The sequence below is a fragment of the Falco peregrinus genome, chromosome 14 (assembly GCF_023634155.1).
Source record: "Falco peregrinus isolate bFalPer1 chromosome 14, bFalPer1.pri, whole genome shotgun sequence".
Taxonomy (NCBI): domain Eukaryota; kingdom Metazoa; phylum Chordata; class Aves; order Falconiformes; family Falconidae; genus Falco; species Falco peregrinus.
This window is the reverse complement of record NC_073734.1, coordinates 1327-22361: the sequence shown is the minus strand read 5'-3', so window position 1 is coordinate 22361 and position 21035 is coordinate 1327. Positions and strand designations below refer to the sequence as shown.

The following is a 21035-nucleotide window of genomic DNA, read 5'->3' as shown; positions in this document are numbered from 1 at the left end:
GCCTGGGTTGCCATAGCGAGCAGCTTGGCCTGGCAGCGCTGGTGCGAGGAGGGAGCGGAGGCCGAGCCAGGGCCTGTCCCCATCGTCCTCCCACCGGGGCTGCGAGGAGGAGCCGGCGGGCTCAGCCCGCGCTGCTGGCCCCAGCCCCTCGGTGGGCCCTGACCTGCTGTGGGGGCCGCGAGGCCAGCTGCTGCGTGAGGTGCCATCGCGGAGCGGGCACCGCCTGGCCCCGGCCATGTCGTGTGTCCACTACAAGTTCTCCTCCAGGCTGAACTCCGATGTGGTCACCTTTCACGGCCCCCACATCTCCCTGCGCAACCTCAGGTGCCAGATCATGGGCCGCGAGAGGCTGAAGGCGACCCACTGCGACCTGCAGGTCACCAACGCCCAGACCATGGAAGGTGCGTGGGGGCGGCGGGCGCGGGGACCGGGGACCGGCCGGCTGGCGATGGCGCAGGCGGCCAGTGAGGCGGTTGGGCCACGGCCGGCAGCGGTGACTTGTGCTGGGGCCTCAGAGCTGCTCTTCCGTGGTTGTGCGCTGGCAGCTGCCGTCAGGGCTGTGTGCGCAGCCAGGCACAGCAGCGTACGGGGTCCGTGTGCGACACCGCGCGTGGAAGAGGTTTGGTTTCTGGGAACCCTTCTAGCTAAAACGATAAGGGAATGTGGGACAATGCCTTGTCATCACAGACCTGCCAGATTTCTTTGAAAGCCGGCAGAGAAGGCTGAACGTGATAGAAAAGGAGTGGGTGGCTAATTTAAAGGGGAAAAAAAAGTGGGTTTGGTGACTGAAATTTGTCTTCAGCTACTTTTACTCCACCGCATTGGAAAAGCGGTGCTTGGCTGCTGCAGAAACTGCTCAGTAGCAACGTTTTGGATCAAGAGTGTATCTGTGAGTGAGAATCTATGCAGACCCTGGAAAGCCATCTTGTAGACGAGTGTTCTGTCTAAAGTATACTTGGCATTTCTTGCTAATACAGCTTCTTTGCTGCACCATGCTACACATTCATTCAGATGCTATTGAGCATCATTTCTTCATTTCTTTCAAACGGTGCATTTTTGTCGTGGTACTGCGTGTTAAACGGTGTCAGGGCAGTACTGAAGTTTTATGGCAGATCAGTTATGGTGAATATACCTAGAAATGTTCTTAGAGAAACCCTAAGTTCTTTTGAATCTGAGAAATGGTGCTTGATTCTCAGAGACGGTAATGGTTTTGTATTACTTAGTGTGCTGTTTCAGTTTGGTAATCTACCGTCTGGCAAAGCTTGCATGTGATTAAAGACTTTGGATATGACTTGTCAGAAATACAAAGACTTGGAAACCATCTCCATTCCTTAAACATTCAAATTTTATCGGTTGGGTTTTTTTTTCTTTTTTCCTGTGGTTCTGTGACATTCCCACAACAGTCTTGTCGTTACAATGTGTACTCATAGGATTTTTTCCTCTCCCTGTTTGATGTATTAAAACTTAAACAGAATAACATGCCTGCTGCGGTAACTGTAACTTTGGCCCCAGCCTTTCAAGTGGTTGGACCTAAACATGCTGTTTACCTACAGATAGGTAAAGCATGTTCAGGAGAGTATCTGTGAGCAGACTTAACAGCACGGTGTTAGGGGTCTTGGGGGTGTTACGGGATCGCGTGTCATATACAGCAGTAGAGACAGACATGCAGGTAGAGGCAGACGTACAGGTTGTGACACAGATGCTTACTGGAACTTTTGTAAGGGTGTTTTCCCCGTGAAAATGCAAAAATCCCCCAGCGGTTGTCAGAGCAAAGCTAAGGAATACATTTCGGTGTCATTTATGTGTATGCCAGATTTTGGGGTTTTATACATAACCGTGACTTTCCGTTTTTATTGAACAGCATCTACGTGCTTAAAGTCACCTTCAGAAGATGAAGGAAAGAACTAGGCCTGGATGTCCTGCCTAAAGGGGGTTCTTGGAGATCCTCCCTGTGGAGATATGGTAGTGGGTTTTATAACTTTGTGCAGGAGTCCTGACTAAATGTTGGCATGATCTTGGAAAGACCCTTCAGTGAACCTTGAGTGAAGATGGCCAACTTGTTCAGAGTTTTCCGAGCCGCGTGATCACGGAAATCTCGTAATAGAAGCAATGCTAATAGAAGCTAAAAGTAAACAGGATTTTACACATCACTGGGGGGAAAAAAAAGAGATGGTGGACTCTTTTTGAAGATGGTGGGAAGGCAAAATGGATGGTTGGGATGTGTTTTAAAAGGTGGGAGGCGGCGTGGGGGTGTCCTCTTCCGTGCTCGCTATTATAGAGACATGTTCTAGGGTTTTGTAAGCTAACAGGAGCAAAAGCAATGAAAGTTAGATCAGGAAAGAGCCTCATGTTTTAGCAGACTCTGCTTTAGTGACTTTAGAGACCATTTTGCTGTTGGCATTGAAACGATTCAAAACAAATGGAAAAGATTTTGCTGCTTGTGTTTGACTATCAGACCTGAAGATTTCTGGAAAGGTACCGTGAGTGTGTGGACATGATAAAAGCATGACGCTGTGTGTAAAATGTTGCTTTTCTATCCGTAAAGAGTTCCCTGAAGTGCTATGTCATGACATATTAATATCACTCTTACGAACTGACTGATGCTTTCTCTGTATTGATGTTGTTTTCAGAATACACAGATGACAATGCCCTGATTCCAAGGCACTCATCGGTAACTGTTAGGAGAGTCCCTGTTAGAGGAGTTAAAGCTACCGGCAAGACAGACCTTGGGTAAGTAGCCATAACGCGTTGTGTTCTGTGGGAGGGGTTTCAGTGTGTTCACCTTCTTTGTGGCTGTTGGGTTACGGAGGCATTCCGGTTGTCTCTTTCTTGTTAAAGCTGCTGTTAAATTGTGTTGTGACAGGGCAGATTTGAATGTATCTGTCCCAAAGCAGACTTAGATTTTTCAGCCCGCTGGGACGTGGCATTCAAAGTCCAACAGTGGTAGCTGTTCAGACGTTTGAATTGGGTTTGTTCTTGGGGTTGGCTTTTCTGAGAGTCAAGTTCTCCATCCTGTTTCCTCTATGCAGAGAGATTCCTTATTTCATGCTTTTGCTTGTATTGCTTTTAGAGTAAACGGAGAGACACATTGCAGTGTGAACTGGTAATTGGTTCCCATCTGCCAGCAGTCCGAGTCCCAGTGTTTGACTGCTTCCTTTGTTTGGGGGCGGGGGGGCAGGGTATTCTTACACCCCAGAGGGGTGGGGGGTGGCGGGGCTGCATGCTGTCTCCAGAGGAAAGACTGAGAGTGGCCAGCTGGCAAACCGTGCAAACAAGAAGTTTCATTCTTAAGTGATTCCTATTAGTTTCCTAAAGACAATGCCTGTGTCGGGCAAGAGAAAAAGAGCAACGTCCTAAAGCGTATTGCCTTTTGTGCCAGGACGGTGAAGGAGCAGTTGATCTTTTCCAAACCTGAAGCTCAGAAAGCAGTTGAGCACGTTCCCAAATGTTAGTAGTTACCTTTCTAAGTTTGATTTCACCCTAAGCTGCTCTCTGTGCTCCAGGTATTACTGCTGTATTCCTCAGATTTATGGAGGACAGAGAATCTGATTACAATTGCAGATATTCAAATGTAAGCCTGACTACAGCATTGTTGCTGTCATCGATGTATTCGTCCAGTCCAGTTCTGTATCAGCTGTATCAGCATGGTTTGAATGGTCATGTTTTCCAGCCTTCTTCAAGACAGACCTCTCCTCCACCATTAGTAGATATTATTGACTTGTGGTTTTGCCATGTCTTTCTAATGTTAGTTCTCAATAAATAAAGTATACCGGCAAGTTTCAGCGTGTCTCAAACAAACAGTACAGCAGCATCCTAGTACCCATGAAGCATCTGCAAGCAAACCCCCCTGAATTTATGTGGCTCTCCTGTAAGCTTTGGGCATATTAGTGCTTTCAGGCACTACCAAGAGTTTCTGGATGCCACAGCACTGTGCTGCTAAGCATGGCCTTGTTTGGGGGGTTAATTTAGATGGGGATGCTTAGTGCTGTCAATATAGCCTCCATTTCTGGTTGGATGACGCCCTCTCCTGGTGTTGGAATGCTGCCCTAAAATGAGAGGCTAGGTGCCACTAGCATCAAAGATCCAAGAAGCACCTGCACGTGGGGATAAGGGATGAATGCCGCTGCTCTGCTAAAGTTGCAAATGGATCAGGCAGGTCAGCTTTCTATTCCTTCAGCTGGAACCATTGTGGAAACAACTGGTAGAGCTGTTAATGTTTGGGAATGGTGAATGCATGCTGTCATGGTGGAGAGGCCTTCAGGAATGTGTTAGTCACCTTGTAGTATCTTCCTCAAGGCAAGTGGATGAAGAAACCATGGTGTGGTAATCTAAAGCTTTTCCTCGCGCTTCCTCATCTTCAGGAGGTACGTGGCTGTACTCGCGAGCCTGGTGGTGGTGTAGCAGTGGCAGGAAGTATGAGCCTTTCTATTTGTGCAGGACTTGCACAGCAGCCTTTGGGTTGCCTCTGCTCGTGGGACGCTTTGGATGAGGTATGAATTGTTTGTTAACTAGATGGGCGGTTGCATGTTTGATTCATGAGTAGCATGCAGGTACAGACCAATGAGTATGTGGAATCTCGGCAAGGGCTTGTGTGTCATAAGTGTTCCCTAAAATATTGTAGCATGTTCAAGATGATCTTAAAGGAAGTTCTGGTAATCAAGACTTTTTTTCTTATTTTTTTAACACAGGCCTCCTCGATCTCAGAAAATCCTAGGAACTGCTTTCAGGTGATGTTTCTACTGCTATTTGTAGTCACTTTAGGCTAAGTATGGTAGGTACCTGAACACAGTGCTTGGGCTTCCACCAAGAAACACTTTTCTACAGACAACTGTTCTCGTTTTGTCAGAGGAGTGTAGAAACCAAAGTGCTCTATCTGGTACCTATTTGTGGTAGTGGGGCTATACAGATTGCCTGAAAGTGCCTTCGTATTTGGATGGCTGACTATTTAAGAACAGAAAAATGTAGCACAGTCTTCACAGTTTTGGTACTTAGAGAGCAGAAAGAAAATATGTGAGGACTTCTTCTTGCACTGCTGTATTCTGTATCTTAGAGTCATTGGGGGCAAAGAAGGAATGGGATTTGGGGTTTTATTTCAGTTGCACTGAAGGTACCAGGAGAGCACACTTTATGTATAGAAATAAATTTCCGTATTCATAAGACTACCAGTACACAATGTTTTGATGTTCAGGTTTTATAAACTGTTTTCCCTGCTTTATGTTGGTTACGAGTGCTTTATTTTAAGTTCTGATCATCTTTCTTTCTTCTTCTAGAAGTCGAACTGGGCCAGCGAGTAGAACATCAAAAGAGGTATGTAAAAACACAAGCTGAAACTTTTTGCTACATGCTGCACCTAAGTCTAAGAAATGTAGCCTTGTACTAATTTTTTAATATATATAAAAATATATAAAATATATATGTTTTATATATAATATTTATTATATATATATCTCAAACATATTTTCCAGTGAAACATAGTGTATGCTGTAAAACCAATGTATTTGATTCAGCATAGTGAAAACTGAGCAATGCCAACATTTGCGCGGTTCTAATGTGAATAATGGTATTTGTGCCTAGTAACGCATTGCATTTCGTACTGAATAGGCTAGAATATTTCTTGTGTGACTGTGTGTTGTACCGATAATGTATGCTCATTTTTAGAGCTTGTAGGTTCAAGGTTTGCACCACTGAACTTGGTGCCACTCTTCAGTACGCCACCACTTTGAATTTACATTTGGAAAAGGGGCAGCATTTTTCTTCCGGTCAGAAAACACTGTTGTTCTGCTGCTAAGACATGAATAAGTAACTCGAGGAGACACTTGACTAGTAATGGCCTAGATCTCCACTTGGCCCTTGGGGGGTATGCTACGTGCAACGATGCATTTCAAAATAGCCCTCATAGTACAAACATTACTTTGTGGTGGTGGTTGGTTTTCATCTGTAAGTATAACTGCTTGTTCTTCGCTAGAATGGAGTGAGGCATTACATGAGCTCTAGGTCACTGGATCTGATCACTTTGTAAGCTCTTAGGATAACTTAATCTAGAAATTCGTGAACTAGGGGTCTAATTAAAGTAAATGAAAGACAGCGCAAAAACTATACTGCATTCATGAATCATACTTGTGTGCATTTAGTAGATGATGAGCTATTAACTGATTAATTTATAAACTGCACTGACAATGTTTCCTGTAGTGACACTTCCTACTCAAATAAACGGAAATAATTTTTTTAGATCCTTTCGAGCTGCAAATGGACAGCTTCCTTAACCCTCCGTCTTTTAAGCAGTTGTGAGCATTTGACAAGGGTCCCCCTCTGAGGTATTCTGAGCAATAGGTTGATCTCAGGAGGGGTTGGTTGCTTTAGTTTCTTCTCATTAACAACGTAGGCATACTTAAGCTGTTTAAGGTTTGGACTTTGTTTTGAACAAGTATAAATTCCACTGGCTTGGAGGTGGCTCTTCCAGTGACACTCAGAGGATATAGCGCAGGCTTTCATACAGCAGTAGGGGTGAACTATTGCTCTGTTTTGATTGTAGAACTTGAGTATGTGTTTAATTTTTCTGAATAGATTGGCGACCCTTCCGCACCTCTTTCTCTGGCCCAGCTTATTAAGGTATGCTTAGATGTACTTGCTTGTGAAATAGTGTTAAAAAGAAAGGGGTGGGTGTGGGTGTGTATCCTTGTATTTTCAAACCTTACACTGTGCTCTCTAGCTGGATAACTGCTGTAATATGAGCAAAACATTAATTGTTAATAATTCAGAGTGTTTCTCCTAACTTTAAAATGTTACTTTGATACTATCCTGTAGAGAGTAGTTCCCAGCTTGGGAAGATGGAAGGGGAGCACCTTATTGGCCTCAGTGTAATGCTGCAGTGTTACTCATCTGCGAGACACAAAGAAGCAGCACTTCAGAAGCTGTTTACCATTTTTCATACGTCCCGCTCATTGTTCATTGGAAACTAACACCATTTTTACAGCAGGATTTAATTGGCTGTAAGTCATGGACATTTCTAGGGCCTTTGCAACAGCCGGAACAGACGTGTTTCTGGAACATGGACAATTGCATGGCTGTTTTTGAATTTTTAGTCATTACAGTTACAGATCCATTCTTTGAATGGTGCGGGACTGCTTGAATTGTGGCATACAGATAGAGGACGACGCAACCTAATTTGTTTACATGCAGACTGTGAAAAGTGTGCAAGTGCACCTAATTGTTGATAGGACTGTGCCAGTGTTTATGCGAGGCACATCAGCAGACGTGACCGCCTGAAAGCATATTTTGTAATGGAACTGCTTGTATTTTGTGCTCAGCAACGTGTAACGTTGTCTGGGGAAACACTAGTGATTGCACTTGGTGAAGAGGCGTAGTGCTAGCCACAGAAGTGATTAAAAGCATAGTCTTTAAAGTTACAAAGACTAGAGAAGGCAGGGCCTAACGCAGAGGAGCTAGTTCTTTCCTCTGAAAATGAAGGCCAGAGCTCATGTCCAAGAGAAAGAAATCCTTCCCACTGGGAACGTCTTCCCTCGCTCGCTGCATTTATTTATTTTCTTAATAAATTTAATTGTGTTAATTAACATTTTGCGGCAGGGTGGGGGTGGGGGTGGAGGTGTGTGCAGAATTAGTTTGGGAAGCAGCCACCAAAAGACATTGGTCTCCCTCAGGGCTGTCCCTTGGTTCTGTAAAGTCATGTGAAATTTACTCTAAAATGTGGAAAACTGTCCAAGCTTTTGAGAAATTCAAAGATTTCAGAAATACGGAGATAGGTAACAAAGCAGCTCCGAACTGTTACCCTAGCCTCTTTAGTGCAGGCTGGCACAGGAGGCAATGTGTAGTAAGAACTTCTCTGCTTTGTTATGACTATGTATTGAATGCCATATTTGAATGGTGGTCTGTTCCTAGAAATGTGTTGTGGGTTTTGGATGTGTTTTGTAAACCATTTGGGTTCAGACAAATCAGTCAAGTGTCTATAAAAGTTCTCTGCAAATGTTACTGGAAATGATTTCATAGATGGAGATCTGGATTATGTTCCTGCGTATATGGAACAGCTAGATGAAATAACATGTGGAAACTAGTTGGTTGCTTTTGTGAGTGAATGCATGTAAAAAGGAAAACATGAGCAGTTGGTCTGTAGGATAGGTGCTTGAAGTTCCAAATAATTTACAGTCACCCCCTTTGACCCTGCTTGTATCTGGACTAGTGTGTAATAGAAACATTTGAAGAAGTACTGTGTAAAAAAACCATCTGGCTTCCATAGTTCGTAGATCTAGTTCTGCGTAAGGTTTATATTACAATTTGCGTGTTAAAAGGACAGTGCCAACTGGAAAAAAATTGTAGTTCAGTCACTTCCTATGAAGAAGCGAGTGGCGGTGGGGGAGGGGGCGGAACCGTGCGGTTTGGACTGCCTACAGCACATGATGGTCAGATGTCTGCTGAAAAGAATCTTTTCTCTTGCTGAGGGATTATAGAAAGCTTGATTCCTTTTAATGCTTCTGGGTCTGAAGCTGAATTTCAGCAAGCAAAACCAACTGCCACGACTCTGAAGTTGTGTGTCCTTTTGACACTGCAGAATGTAAATACTGCTACTTGCACACATCTTTCTCAGTTAAATGTACCGTGGCTAGCTTCTTTGACTAGTCTGGAGCTTAAAGACCAGCTTCAAAATGCTGGCTGGTGGGCTTTTTTCTACACATAGCTTCAGTCCGCTTGGACAAAACTTGGATTGGCTTCACAAGTCTTTATGTAAGGTACAAAGAGAGCCTATTTGTAGCCTAATGTGTGTGTCAAATAACCATTACCTGTTAAACAGACTGCCAACCTGGCTGAAGCCAATGCTTCCGAAGAGGATAAGATAAAGGCGATGATGATACAGTCCTGCCATGAATACGATCCATCCAAGTAGGTATCAAATGTGATCTTCAAAGGTTATGGAAAAAGTATGGAGATGTTTCTTTTAAGAAGAGAGACACATGCATACCTTTTCCTTTTTTTCCCCAAACCTTCTAGTTACTTGAGGGAACTCTTGGATCTGCCTCCACCATCATCCAGTTGCTTTTGCTGTGGAAAACCTGGCCACTATGCCAAGAACTGCCCGGTAAATAGGGTAAGATTGGGGCAGGCCTCTGGTGTTACCGAGCTTTTAGGGTTTTTTACCTTGGCATTTATGTGACAAAGACATGAACACTCCCAGTAAGAATTGTTTCTCTCGGGGCGAAATGTTACATGGCAATGTTGCAAAGCCCTCCCAAATTCAAGGGAAACTTGGAATTCTAAATGTGAAACTTTTTTTTTCTCTAGGTCACAGACATTAAAGATGTCCATAGATCTTTCTCAGTGAACTTTCATAGATATTTGTATCTATTTCAATAGTACTGGAAATGTTCCTGGTTCTAACTCTTTCTAATGACAGTTCAAAGTTGTTGGTATTTCCTCTAAAAACAAGAGGTTTCTGTCGACCCCGTCTATTGAGTATCTGTCAGTTTTAACTACAGAAGCCTCTGGCTGAATATTCATGCCGTTTAACATCAGTCCCTGAATGTACGTGCAGGAGGGATGAATTCAGCCTTCCTATATAGATGTGAATGTAAGTTTCCATGGGGGCTGATTTGGAGACCCTGAATTAAGCTCTCACACGTTGCCCAGGGGCTTTGGAGGGGGAACAGGTTTGTGCCTCTGCTCTGAGCGGACGGTGAGCAAAGGGCTGTTTCACCCGGAAGGGTCCTGAAGTTAAGCCAAAGAATGACGACTGGGTTCAAAACTCTGCTCAAACCTGTGGTACGTCCTGGCTATGCTCGTTGGGGAAAGCAGGAGTTTGAGTCGAGCAGCCATTATGTTAGGTAAAAGGAAGGGATTAAAGGCTTTCGCTGCTTAAAATTATCTCTGAAACGTCATTTTAAGTGTGCGTCTGAAGAGGAGAGATGTCTGCATTTCTGTTCTCAACAGGACAAAAATGTGGAGCCTGTTCGCAGAATTAAAAGGAGCACCGGAATTCCAAGGAGTTTCCTGGTGGAGGTGAAGGATCCCAACACAAAAGGTGCCATGCTGACAAAGGCTGGGAAATACGCGATACCAACTATTAATGCGTAAGTATGGAATTAATCGGACCGACCAAAATGCGAATGAGAGCAACCATGCGTAAATGTCTGAGTGGCAATGCAGCCGAGGTGGCCAGCCTCTAATTACGAGGGAGGAAGCACTACCGTCGTATCTTAACCTTAAAATCTGCGATACTTTCCCATATTGAAATAGAGTAGTCCTACTGTTCATGCCCCGGGAAGCTGGCTGACCTTGGGGTATGCTAAGAACCTGTATTTCTGCAAGGCATTTCAGTAGTGTTTCCAGCTGGCATCATTCTCTCTGAATGCTCATTTTGCTTCTGGTTTATGTTTCAAAGGCTTCTTGCAAAATTTAACAAATAGCCCTTGGACTGAGATTTCCTCCTCCTCTGACTTTTAACAAATCTCATGTGTGAAACGGGCTGAAGTGTTCCTGTTGCTATAAACTAAGAAATTACTGCTGTGTGCTGACAGGAGTGGCTGTTGGAAAGTGCACTCGGTAGCACTTCCCTTTTTCTGTCATGGATCTCCTGTTGTAGAAGCTGTAGCACAGACTTCTTTCATTTACAAAATGAAATTACTTGGGGACGAACTTTACCCTGATCCAGCAATTTGCACTTACCCTCTGGCAAAGGAGAGGTGGGATTCCTTTCCCCTGCTCTCTAGCTGTCAAGCAATTATTTTTCTAGTCTGAGCTCATTTCGTAGTTGATCCAACGGATGGGAGAGTTCTGCAGAAGGAAAAATGTTCCCCCCTCCTTCTTCTTCTGATAGTGTGGCTCTAGAGAAGTCATTTAGCGTAAATGCCTACGTTGTAGAAAGCTAATGTGGAGTGAGAAGACTTCCATCTATCACCTTAGTTTGATAAAATCCAAAGCTTGGAAAATTTTTCCTTTCCCATCTTTCACTTTTTTCTTTTTCCTTCCCCACCTGCCCTCCAGGGAAGCTTATGCTAGAGAGAAAAAGGAAAAGCCACCCTTTTTACCAGAGGAGCCCTCCTCCTCCTCCGCAGACAGGCCTGTTCCAAACGAGTTGTTATGTCCCATTTGTAAAGATCCAGTGACGGATGCAGCGCTTATTCCATGCTGTGGAGCAAGTTATTGTGACGAATGTAAGTGCGTAATGTAATGTAAGGAGTAAACTCCCCTCCCGTGTTTTTTAATCCAAAACACCACATCAGATCTTCTGAAAGCAGGAATAGGAGATCACCTGTGCTACCAGGTCTATTTCATACTTCAGTACGCCCGGAGTAGGAAAGGCCTCTTCTCCGTAATGGGGGGGGGGAAAAAAAAACCCCAAAGGCCAAAGAGCTTTTTTCCCTTTCTGTGTATCTAGTCAAATCTTCTTCACATGCGGAAGGTCGAGTACGAGAAGAGTGCATAATTGTGCAGGTGAATACAGTATTAGATATGGAATGCACGTAGTTTGTCCACAGCTCTTTCTCTCATACACAACTATAGAGCCAGCTCTGGTGACTGACTCTGCTCCGCCACAAACAGGCAGTCGGGCATTTAATCTACATTCTTTGCCACAGGAGTTGGTTAAACCTTCAAAACTCGAACCGACTCATGGCTTTTTGAGATGTGCTTTGTTCATTAGCCTTGATGTTGGTGGCTTCTTGCTGTACTCGGTAGTAGAAAAAAGACTAGTCCAAACATCAGGACACAGCCCACTCTATGGTCTTCAGCTGTTACAACAGGGAAATGTCAAAACTGTATAGCGATTTGCTGCATACTGGGCATTTTTTACACTAATGACCATTTATAGCTTCATGCTCTCCATTCAAGACCATATCCAGCCATTAATCGTCTGTGTGTTCTTATAATTGATGAGAACCCCAAAGAGTTCCCTACTTTGGCTGAAACCTATTTTGACGCTTCTAATTACACACAGGTATTAGAACAGCTTTACTGGAATCGGAGGAACATACTTGCCCGGCGTGTCATCAGACAGGTGTTTCTCCTGACGCTTTAGTTGCCAACAACTTCCTGCGCCAGGTAACGTGGTGACTTTTTCATCAGCTGTTTGTAAGGAAAGTCTGTTTGTAAAAAGCTGAAAGGGAGGGAATTATTGACATCTCCTTAAAGAAGGATAAACTGAATAAGGCTGCATTTACTTTTCAAATGCATTGTCTGTTGTTACAGAAGCTGACAACTCTTTAGAGATAATCAGGCAAACTCAGGTCAAACTTTTGTCTAAACATGCTTGCCTGCCTCTCAGAGTCGCTGTTAACACTGAAGTCCTTTAACTACAGATACTCTGAGCTACCAGTCCTTAATAGCAGTGTTTCATGTGATGTGTTCCTATCTCTGTGTGCTGCTTTACTCTAGGCTTGATAGCATGTACAGGACTATACAAGTCATTTTACCCTGTGGAGGCTTTTCTTCATCTATTGTCATCATAATCTGACACTTTGATCTTTTTGTCCATGTTCTTCTGCCTCTAGGCTGTGAACAACTTCCACAATGGAACCGGCTACACAACAGGGCTCCATAAGGAGATTCAGCAGCAGCAGCAGCGACAGCCGCCGTCACCGCCTGCACGACCACTTGTGACTGTGACACCTGCTGCTCAGGTGACTGCCACCAAACTTTCTAAATCTTCCTCTCTGTCAGTCAGCGGTCTGTTAAGTTTTATTTCAACATATGCTTTTGAAATACAGTATTTATTAGAGCTTATTTTCCAACTGTTTGCATTTATTCACAAGGGCTTTCCGGTTCCTGTAGCAAGACAACCGGCAGTACCATGTCTTCTGGGCCCCCAAGAGCTAAAAATACCCACACCTGGTGAGTGACCGTAACTTTAGAATTTCTTCTAAAAAAATTATCTTCAGATGAACTGAATGGGATTTATTTCTTTTTCCTCTCCCCACTCCAAAAGGTCATCCGATGAGAGCCAGTGCAGTTCGCTCAGCAGGTGGCAGACCAGGCTGGGGACTGTAAGTATTTCACCGAAATTCAGTCTCTGACGACTTGTAACCTGTTAAACCAGGCTGTAACACCTACATTACTTCTACAGTAGCTGATTTATAATGAAATGCGTGTGCACAGATAGCTGTGGAGAATACAAGTGGCAATTCATTTTTAAGTGGCTCAGCTTGAGTTGGCTCTAACAAAGTGCTTGCAGTAAAACGATTACAAATAAAACTCCAGTATGTGACCCAAAAGTAGACTCTGAAAAAGAAACGCTTTTGGAGGAAACCGTAAGTATATATCAAAATTAAACATAACGACAGGATGAGGTGCAAAGCCACCCTTTTGAATTACTTACTGGCTGGATAGGGCTGAAGAAACTGATTTCCCAATTGAAGTCAGCCTCCAACATTTGATTCTTAATGACTTAGTGATGGAGCAAATTGTTGGAAGAGTCAGTGCTGTTTTTTTATGACCATTTTGAATTTCTTTAGTCTAGTCATCTCAAATAGCCAAGCTGCTTTCTCTCCGTTGGAGAGAGAGGAATCTCTTTTTGCTGTTATTGCCCTACCAGTTAGTTCTTCCTTTTGGTATGTATTTGTTATGGATAGATTATAAGTGTGCATCGTGTTTATAAAATCTTAAAGATAAATCAAAAGAAAACACAGCAATCCGTCCCAGAGATACCTAAAATTCTCAGGTTCAGTAAGCAAGGAAAGAACAGTTCAGGGACAAGACCAGGCCAAACAGATCATCACGAGGCAACAACCTAGGAAGTTTGTGGGGAAGAACTGAAAGGAAGTTGGAGAGAAGCTTGGTTAATATCTGTGCAGTACTTTGAAGCTCGGAAGTGTGAAGTAGGAAGTGTATCGAGGAGTGGCAGAGGAGCCGTGGGCACCTGGCACCTGGGAGATAGGAGTCTCCTTTAAGCATGGGCAGCCTCTGCCCACAGTCACAAAGCTGAATGTAGGGGGAGAAGCCTGAGGCAACTACTTGGGGTGAGGATGTGGAAGGCAAGTGTGAGGATCCAGAAATGAGGGTAGGCTCAAATGGACAGGAAGCTGCCAGAAAAATGCTCAGGTTGAGAACAAGAAGGGCTCGCCACCGTGCTCCCGCTTCATTCACATTCCTCTTTAAAATCAGGGCAGAGTGTGACAGTGACACGCGGGTTTGGGTTTCTCTGGAAGTTCAAATGGAGGACATCCACGTAGCACACGTACCCAGAGGACTCAGGCCCCGACACTGCCATCATCAACAGCAGCCTCTGTACCTGTGCCTCCACCTCCCTTGCATCCTCCCACACCCCAGGCGCTTCCTTTCCCGCTGGCGGTACCACCACCACCACTACCTCCTCAGTTTCCACCTGGTCAGCCTCCATCTGCTGGGTATACCCCCGCCCCGCTCCAGAATATCCCCCAGCTCCTGCAAACATGTCATCAGCCAACAGCACGGCCAGCGACTCATTCAAATACCCTCCCAGCGACACCAGCACTTTCTTTATAGAATCACAGGGTCATTTAGGTTTAGTTGGAAAAGACCTTTAAGATCATTGAGTCCAGCAGTTAACCTAAACCTACAAAGTCTGCCATGACAGCAGGTCCCTAAGCGCCACCTCTACATTTCTTTTAATACACCCAGGGATGGTGACCCAACCGCTTCCTTGGGCAGCCTGTTCCAACGCCTGACAAACCTTTTGGTGAAGGAATTTTCCCGAATATCCCATCTCAAGCTCCTGTGGCGCAACTTGAGGCCATTTCCTTTCCTCCTATCAATTGTTACCTGGGAAAAAAAGAGACCGACCCCCACCTCACTGCAGCTGCCTCTCAGGTAGTTGCAGGGAGCAGTGAGGTCTCCCCTCAGCCTCCTTTTCCCCAGGTTAACCAACCCCAGTTCCCTCAGCTGCTCCTCACAGGACTTGTGCTCCAGAGCCTTCAGCAGCTTTGTTGCTCTTCTCTGGACACGCTGCAGCACCTCAGTGTCTTTCTTGTAGTGAGGGGCCCAAAACCGAACCCAGTGTTGGAGGTGCAGCCTCACCAGGGCTGAGTACAGAGGGACAATCCCTTCCCTGGTCCTGCTGGCCACCGTATTTCAGGCAGAAGCCAGGATGCCGTTGGCCTCCCTTGTCTAGGGAGGAGTTTTACGGGAACAATGGAGGCTTCAAAAGGAGTAAGTGTTTGGCTCCAGGAAGTTGCACGGGTTTGCGCTTTGGTATTTCGTTAGCACCTTGGACTGCAGTTACACTAAAGTGCATCTGGCAGAAGCAAAAATGGCATCGTGTTTTATCCAGCAGACCTTTTCATTGCAGATGGTAAATGTGCAAAACTCAAGCAAGACAAATGGAGTTGTAGAACTTTCCCTGAATCCTGGGGGAATTCTAAACTCGTTTTGCTTGACTAGGATGTTCGTGTTTGGCATTACATGCAGTAACCATTTTCTCATCTTGGCCGTGTTTTGTATTTTGGTGTCTGTTTGGAATAAATATCCAACTATAATTGTAATAATGGTCAAACTGATTTTAACAGGGAAGAGAAAAAGCCCAGACCCGAAGTGTTCACAAACACTTCTTCTATGGAATTGGTGGCACGTGAGGAGTTTCAGGAGGAGCGCAGGCATTCATTTCCCAGGTAATTGCGTTGCATGTCCCTAACGGAGAAGCAGATTGTCTAGAAGAATCAGGAGGAGTTCCAGTCCACCTCTCTATCCTGAGGTGGGTTGGATGGTTCAAGGGACGAGCAGTGATGGGAGCTCCACATGTAGGTCACTAGCTCAAAGATGGCAGGGATTACAGGTGACTGATAGTTATAACTGGGCAGCAGTTGAGAAGGAACGGGTGTCTCTTTTGCCAAAGCTTCTCTGTAGTGACATCCTTCGCCTCCTGACAGCCCTGAGGAGGCTAGAAACTGGACAGGTGTGGATTCCTGCGCCTCCGTGCTCTGACTGCAACTGTTACCTCAAAGCACTTTGGAGGAGATACGTGAGAGGAATTGCCTTTGTTGCCTCTGTCGTCTAATCTCGCACAGACGGATTGCAACCTGGACTGCAAACTGGCGCCTTTTGCTCAGATTCTGCTGACATCCTTAAATTTTTCTTACAAATTAAAAGATCAGACTTGCGTAAGGAAATCTTAAGTTGGAGGAGGAATGAACATACGTGGAATAACTCGTGAAGAAAAATCTAAAGATAGCTGCTGTCTTCTGTCCTTAAAAAGCCCTTGGGCAGGAATCTGAAGAGCTCTCTGTAGTAATGCTGTCAGTATCTTTCCCAGAGTAGTGGCATTCCATCAGCTTACTGGAGACTGAGTTTAGAAGCTTTTAGCTAGGATTTTTCTTGAAATGCAGTCACCGGCCTTGGTTGGAGCTAGAGGTATGTGCAGAATTTGGCTACCACTGGCTAGAAGTGGGGCATTTTGCATGCTGTACAAATTGCCAAATACGTAGTGAAGTTAAATAGACTAAGCTGGCATTTTCAAATGGAGCTTTACTGCCTCCAGGCTAAACCCTGCTTTCCTGACAGTTGATACTGCGCTGTAGCCATTGAGACTCACTTGTTTTGCATCTTACGGCAACAAGAGTGATTTGCGCTGCAGGTGGATGCTGGGTAGTGAGACATCTGCATGTCCATGTACCAGCAGAGACCAGTAGACACCCCTGAAATCCATCCATAGCTAGGGCAGTCCATGCGATAGAAGTGAGTGGGAACAGACTTACCCTTCCTGCGTGTTTTTACACTACCACAGCAGCAGCCGTTCTGGCTCGTAAGCAGAAACCTTTACACGCCGCCATGCTCTTCGGTTTGCAGCAGCAGTATATCAGCAGCTGAAAGAAGCTTTGACATAAGCGTATGGAGAGGAAAAAAACCCAAACCCAAACAAATTTGGGAGAAAAAAAAATGGTGTGAGTGACTGTTTTGAATTAACTTCATTCATTTCCTTTGTGTTGCGTTTTGTTTTTTAAGGTCCAGGTCTCCCTATGCCAGTTCTTCTCGCTCTAGAAGTTGGCATACCTACTGCAAGTCAAGATCAGGTCCTTCCCACCCTCGCTGCTGCTCTCAATCATCTAGTCATGCCCCCTCTCATTCCTACCCACGATCAGCACCATATCCAAGAAGAGGCAGAGAGAAGAGTCGGGGCTGTCATTCTAGGTCAAGGTCACGTGGTTATCCCCGCTCAAAGTCAAGGTCGCATGGTTCTCCCCGCTCGTGCTAGCGGACTCACCCTTTCTCTCGTCTTCCCTTAACTGAACATTTTTGGAAAAAATACTGCAGATACAGAATTTAAATAAAAGCTATTTTATGAAGCATTACAAAAGATGACAGTCAGTGTGCACCGCGCCCGTTGCGACTGGACTGCGCCCTTTTTCCCTCTTGGCACTGGTTCTACCAGAGGAAGCCCCGTCAGACAGAGTGAATAAAAGCCAGTTACAAAAGGAACCATCATTAATACCATGGAGGAGTACAACAAGGACAACACTGCGACACCCCGAGATGTCCCCTCCCTGCGCTGTCCCTGCGGTGCAGGCAGCCAAGTGCCACTCGGCAGAGCCCCAGCATCTCCCCCAGGCTGCCTTGGGACAGGAGGGGACAGCAGGTGGGGACAGCCTGGGTGTGACAAGAGGGGACAGCTGGTAGTAACAGGCCTGGGGGGTGAAGGGAGAGACAGCTGGAGGGGACAGCCTGGTGGGTGACAGGAGGGGACAACTGTTGGGGACAGCCTGGGGGTGACAGGAAGGGTCAGCGGCTGGGGACAGCTTGGGGGTGACAGGAGGGGACAGCAGGCAGTAGCAGCATGGGAGTTGACAGGAGGGGACAGCAGGCCATGACAGCCTGGGGGGTGACAGGAGGGGACAGCAGGCTTTGACAGCCTGGGGGGTGACAGGAGGGGACAGCAGGCCGTGACAGCCTGCGTGGTGACAGGAGGGGACAGCAGGCAGTGGCAGCATGGAGGGTTACAGGAGGGGACAGCAGGCCGTGACAGCCTGGGGGTTACAGGAGGGGACAGCAAGCCGTGACAGCCTGGGGGGTGACAGGAGGGGACAGCAGGCCGTGACAGCCTGGGGGTTACAGGAGGGGACAGCAATCCGTGACAGCCTGGGAGGTGACAGGAGGGGACAGCAGGCCGTGACAGCCTGGGGGTTACAGGAGGGGACAGCAGGCCGTGACAGCCTGGGGGGTGACAGGAGGGGACAGCAGGCTTTGACAGCCTGGGGGGTGACAGGAGGGGACAGCAAGCCGTGACAGCCTGGGGGTTACAGGAGGGGACAGCAGGCCGTGACAGCCTGGGGGTTACAGGAGGGGACAGCAGGCCGTGACAGCCTGGGGGGTGACAGGGCACGGGGCGGTGATGTGCCCAGGGCTGTTGGGAGAGCCCCCACAGGCGCAAGGGCTGACAGGTGACGCAGGATGGTGAAGGCCCCAGGGGGTGACAGCAGGGACACCGGAGCCCTGGGGGGTGACAGGGCACGGGGCGGTGACAGGCTGGGGGACAGCAGGGACACCGGCGGCCCAGGCGGGGCTGATGAAGGCCCCTCCCCCAGGGGCGCTGAGTGGCCCCCTGAGCCCCTCTGTCACAATGCGGAGCCGCCTGGGTTGCCATAGCGAGCAGCTTGGCCTGGCAGCGCTGGTGCGAGGAGGGAGCGGAGGCCGAGCCAGGGCCTGTCCCCATCGTCCTCCCACCGGGGCTGCGAGGAGGAGCCGGCGGGCTCAGCCCGCGCTGCTGGCCCCAGCCCCTCGGTGGGCCCTGACCTGCTGTGGGGGCCGCGAGGCCAGCTGCTGCGTGAGGTGCCATCGCGGAGCGGGCACCGCCTGGCCCCGGCCATGTCGTGTGTCCACTACAAGTTCTCCTCCAGGCTGAACTCCGATGTGTCACCTTTCACGGCCCCCACATCTCCCTGCGCGACCTCAGGCGCCAGATCATGGGCCGCGAGAGGCTGAAGGCGACCCACTGCGACCTGCAGGTCACCAACGCCCAGACCATGGAAGGTGCGTGGGGGCGGCGGGCGCGGGGACCGGGGACCGGCCGGCTGGCGATGGCGCAGGCGGCCAGTGAGGCGGTTGGGCCACGGCCGGCAGCGGTGACTTGTGCTGGGGCCTCAGAGCTGCTCTTCCGTGGTTGTGCGCTGGCAGCTGCCGTCAGGGCTGTGTGCGCAGCCAGGCACAGCAGCGTACGGGGTCCGTGTGCGACACCGCGCGTGGAAGAGGTTTGGTTTCTGGGAACCCTTCTAGCTAAAACGATAAGGGAATGTGGGACAATGCCTTGTCATCACAGACCTGCCAGATTTCTTTGAAAGCCGGCAGAGAAGGCTGAACGTGATAGAAAAGGAGTGGGTGGCTAATTTAAAGGGGAAAAAAAAGTGGGTTTGATGACTGAAATTTGTCTTCAGCTACTTTTACTCCACCGCATTGGAAAAGCGGTGCTTGGCTGCTGCAGAAACTGCTCAGTAGCAACGTTTTGGATCAAGAGTGTATCTGTGAGTGAGAATCTATGCAGACCCTGGAAAGCCATCTTGTAGACGAGTGTTCTGTCTAAAGTATACTTGGCATTTCTTGCTAATACAGCTTCTTTGCTGCACCATGCTACACATTCATTCAGATGCTATTGAGCATCATTTCTTCATTTCTTTCAAACGGTGCATTTTTGTCGTGGTACTGCGTGTTAAACGGTGTCAGGGCAGTACTGAAGTTTTATGGCAGATCAATTATGGTGAATATACCTAGAAATGTTCTTAGAGAAACCCTAAGTTCTTTTGAATCTGAGAAATGGTGCTTGATTCTCAGAGACGGTAATGGTTTTGTATTACTTAGTGTGCTGTTTCAGTTTGGTAATCTACCGTCTGGCAAAGCTTGCATGTGATTAAAGACTTTGGAATATGACTTGTCAGAAATACAAAGACTTGGAAACCGTCTCCATTCCTTAAACATTCAAATTTTATCGGTTGGGTTTTTTTTTCTTTTTTCCTGTGGTTCTGTGACATTCCCACAACAGTCTTGTCGTTACAATGTGTACTCATAGGATTTTTTCCTCTTCCTCTTTGATGTATTAAAACTTAAACAGAATAACATGCCTGCTGCGGTAACTGTAACTTTGGCCCCAGCCTTTCAAGTGGTTGGACCTAAACACGCTGTTTACCTACAGATAGGTAAAGTATGTTCAGGAGAGTATCTGTGAGCAGACTTAACAGCACGGTGTTAGGGGTCTTGGGGGTGTTACGGGATCGCGTGTCATATACAGCAGTAGAGACAGACATGCAGGTAGAGGCAGACGTACAGGTTGTGACACAGATGCTTACTGGAACTTTTGTAAGGGTGTTTTCCCCGTGAAAATGCAAAAATCCCCCAGCGGTTGTCAGAGCAAAGCTAAGGAATACATTTCGGTGTCATTTATGTGTATGCCAGATTTTGGGGTTTTATACATAACCGTGACTTTCCGTTTTTATTGAACAGCATCTACGTGTTTAAAGTCACCTTCAGAAGATGAAGGAAAGAACTAGGCCTGGATGTCCTGCCTAAAGGGGGTTCTTGGAGATCCTCCCTGTGGAGATATGGTAGTGGGTTTTATAACTTTGTGCAGGAGTCCTGACTAAGTGTTGGCATGATCTTGGAAAGACCCTTCAGTGAACCTTGAGTGAAGATGGCCAACTTGTTCAGAGTTTTCCGAGCCGCGTGATCACGGAAATCTCGTAATAGAAGCAATGCTAATAGAAGCTAAAAGTAAACGGGATTTTACACATCACTGGGGGGAAAAAAAAGAGATGGTGGACTCTTTTTGAAGATGGTGGGAAGGCAAAATGGATGGTTGGGATGTGTTTTAAAAGGTGGGAGGCGGGGTGGGGGTGTCCTCTTCCGTGCTCGCTATTATAGAGACATGTTCTAGGGTTTTGTAAGCTAACAGGAGCAAAAGCAATGAAAGTTAGATCAGGAAAGAGCCTCATGTTTTAGCAGACTCTGCTTTAGTGACTTTAGAGACCATTTTGCTGTTGGCATTGAAACGATTCAAAACAAATGGAAAAGATTTTGCTGCTTGTGTTTGACTATCAGACCTGAAGATTTCTGGAAAGGTACCGTGAGTGTGTGGACATGAT

At 46.7% G+C, this 21035-nt stretch overlaps 1 protein-coding gene across 1 annotated transcript; it reads left to right on the top strand.

Annotated features, from left to right (window-relative positions):
* Window positions 1-235: 235 nt before the first annotated feature.
* Window positions 236-18936, top strand: LOC129785622 (E3 ubiquitin-protein ligase RBBP6-like; the record flags this gene model as incomplete). Its single annotated transcript, XM_055818548.1, is given in 9 exon segments — window positions 236-401; window positions 6533-6609; window positions 8804-8892; window positions 9001-9097; window positions 9937-10076; window positions 10990-11159; window positions 11942-12045; window positions 12495-12623; window positions 18804-18936. Coding segments are annotated over 9 exon segments (1105 nt in total), but the record flags the coding sequence as incomplete, so codon positions are not given.
* Window positions 18937-21035: the final 2099 nt, after the last annotated feature.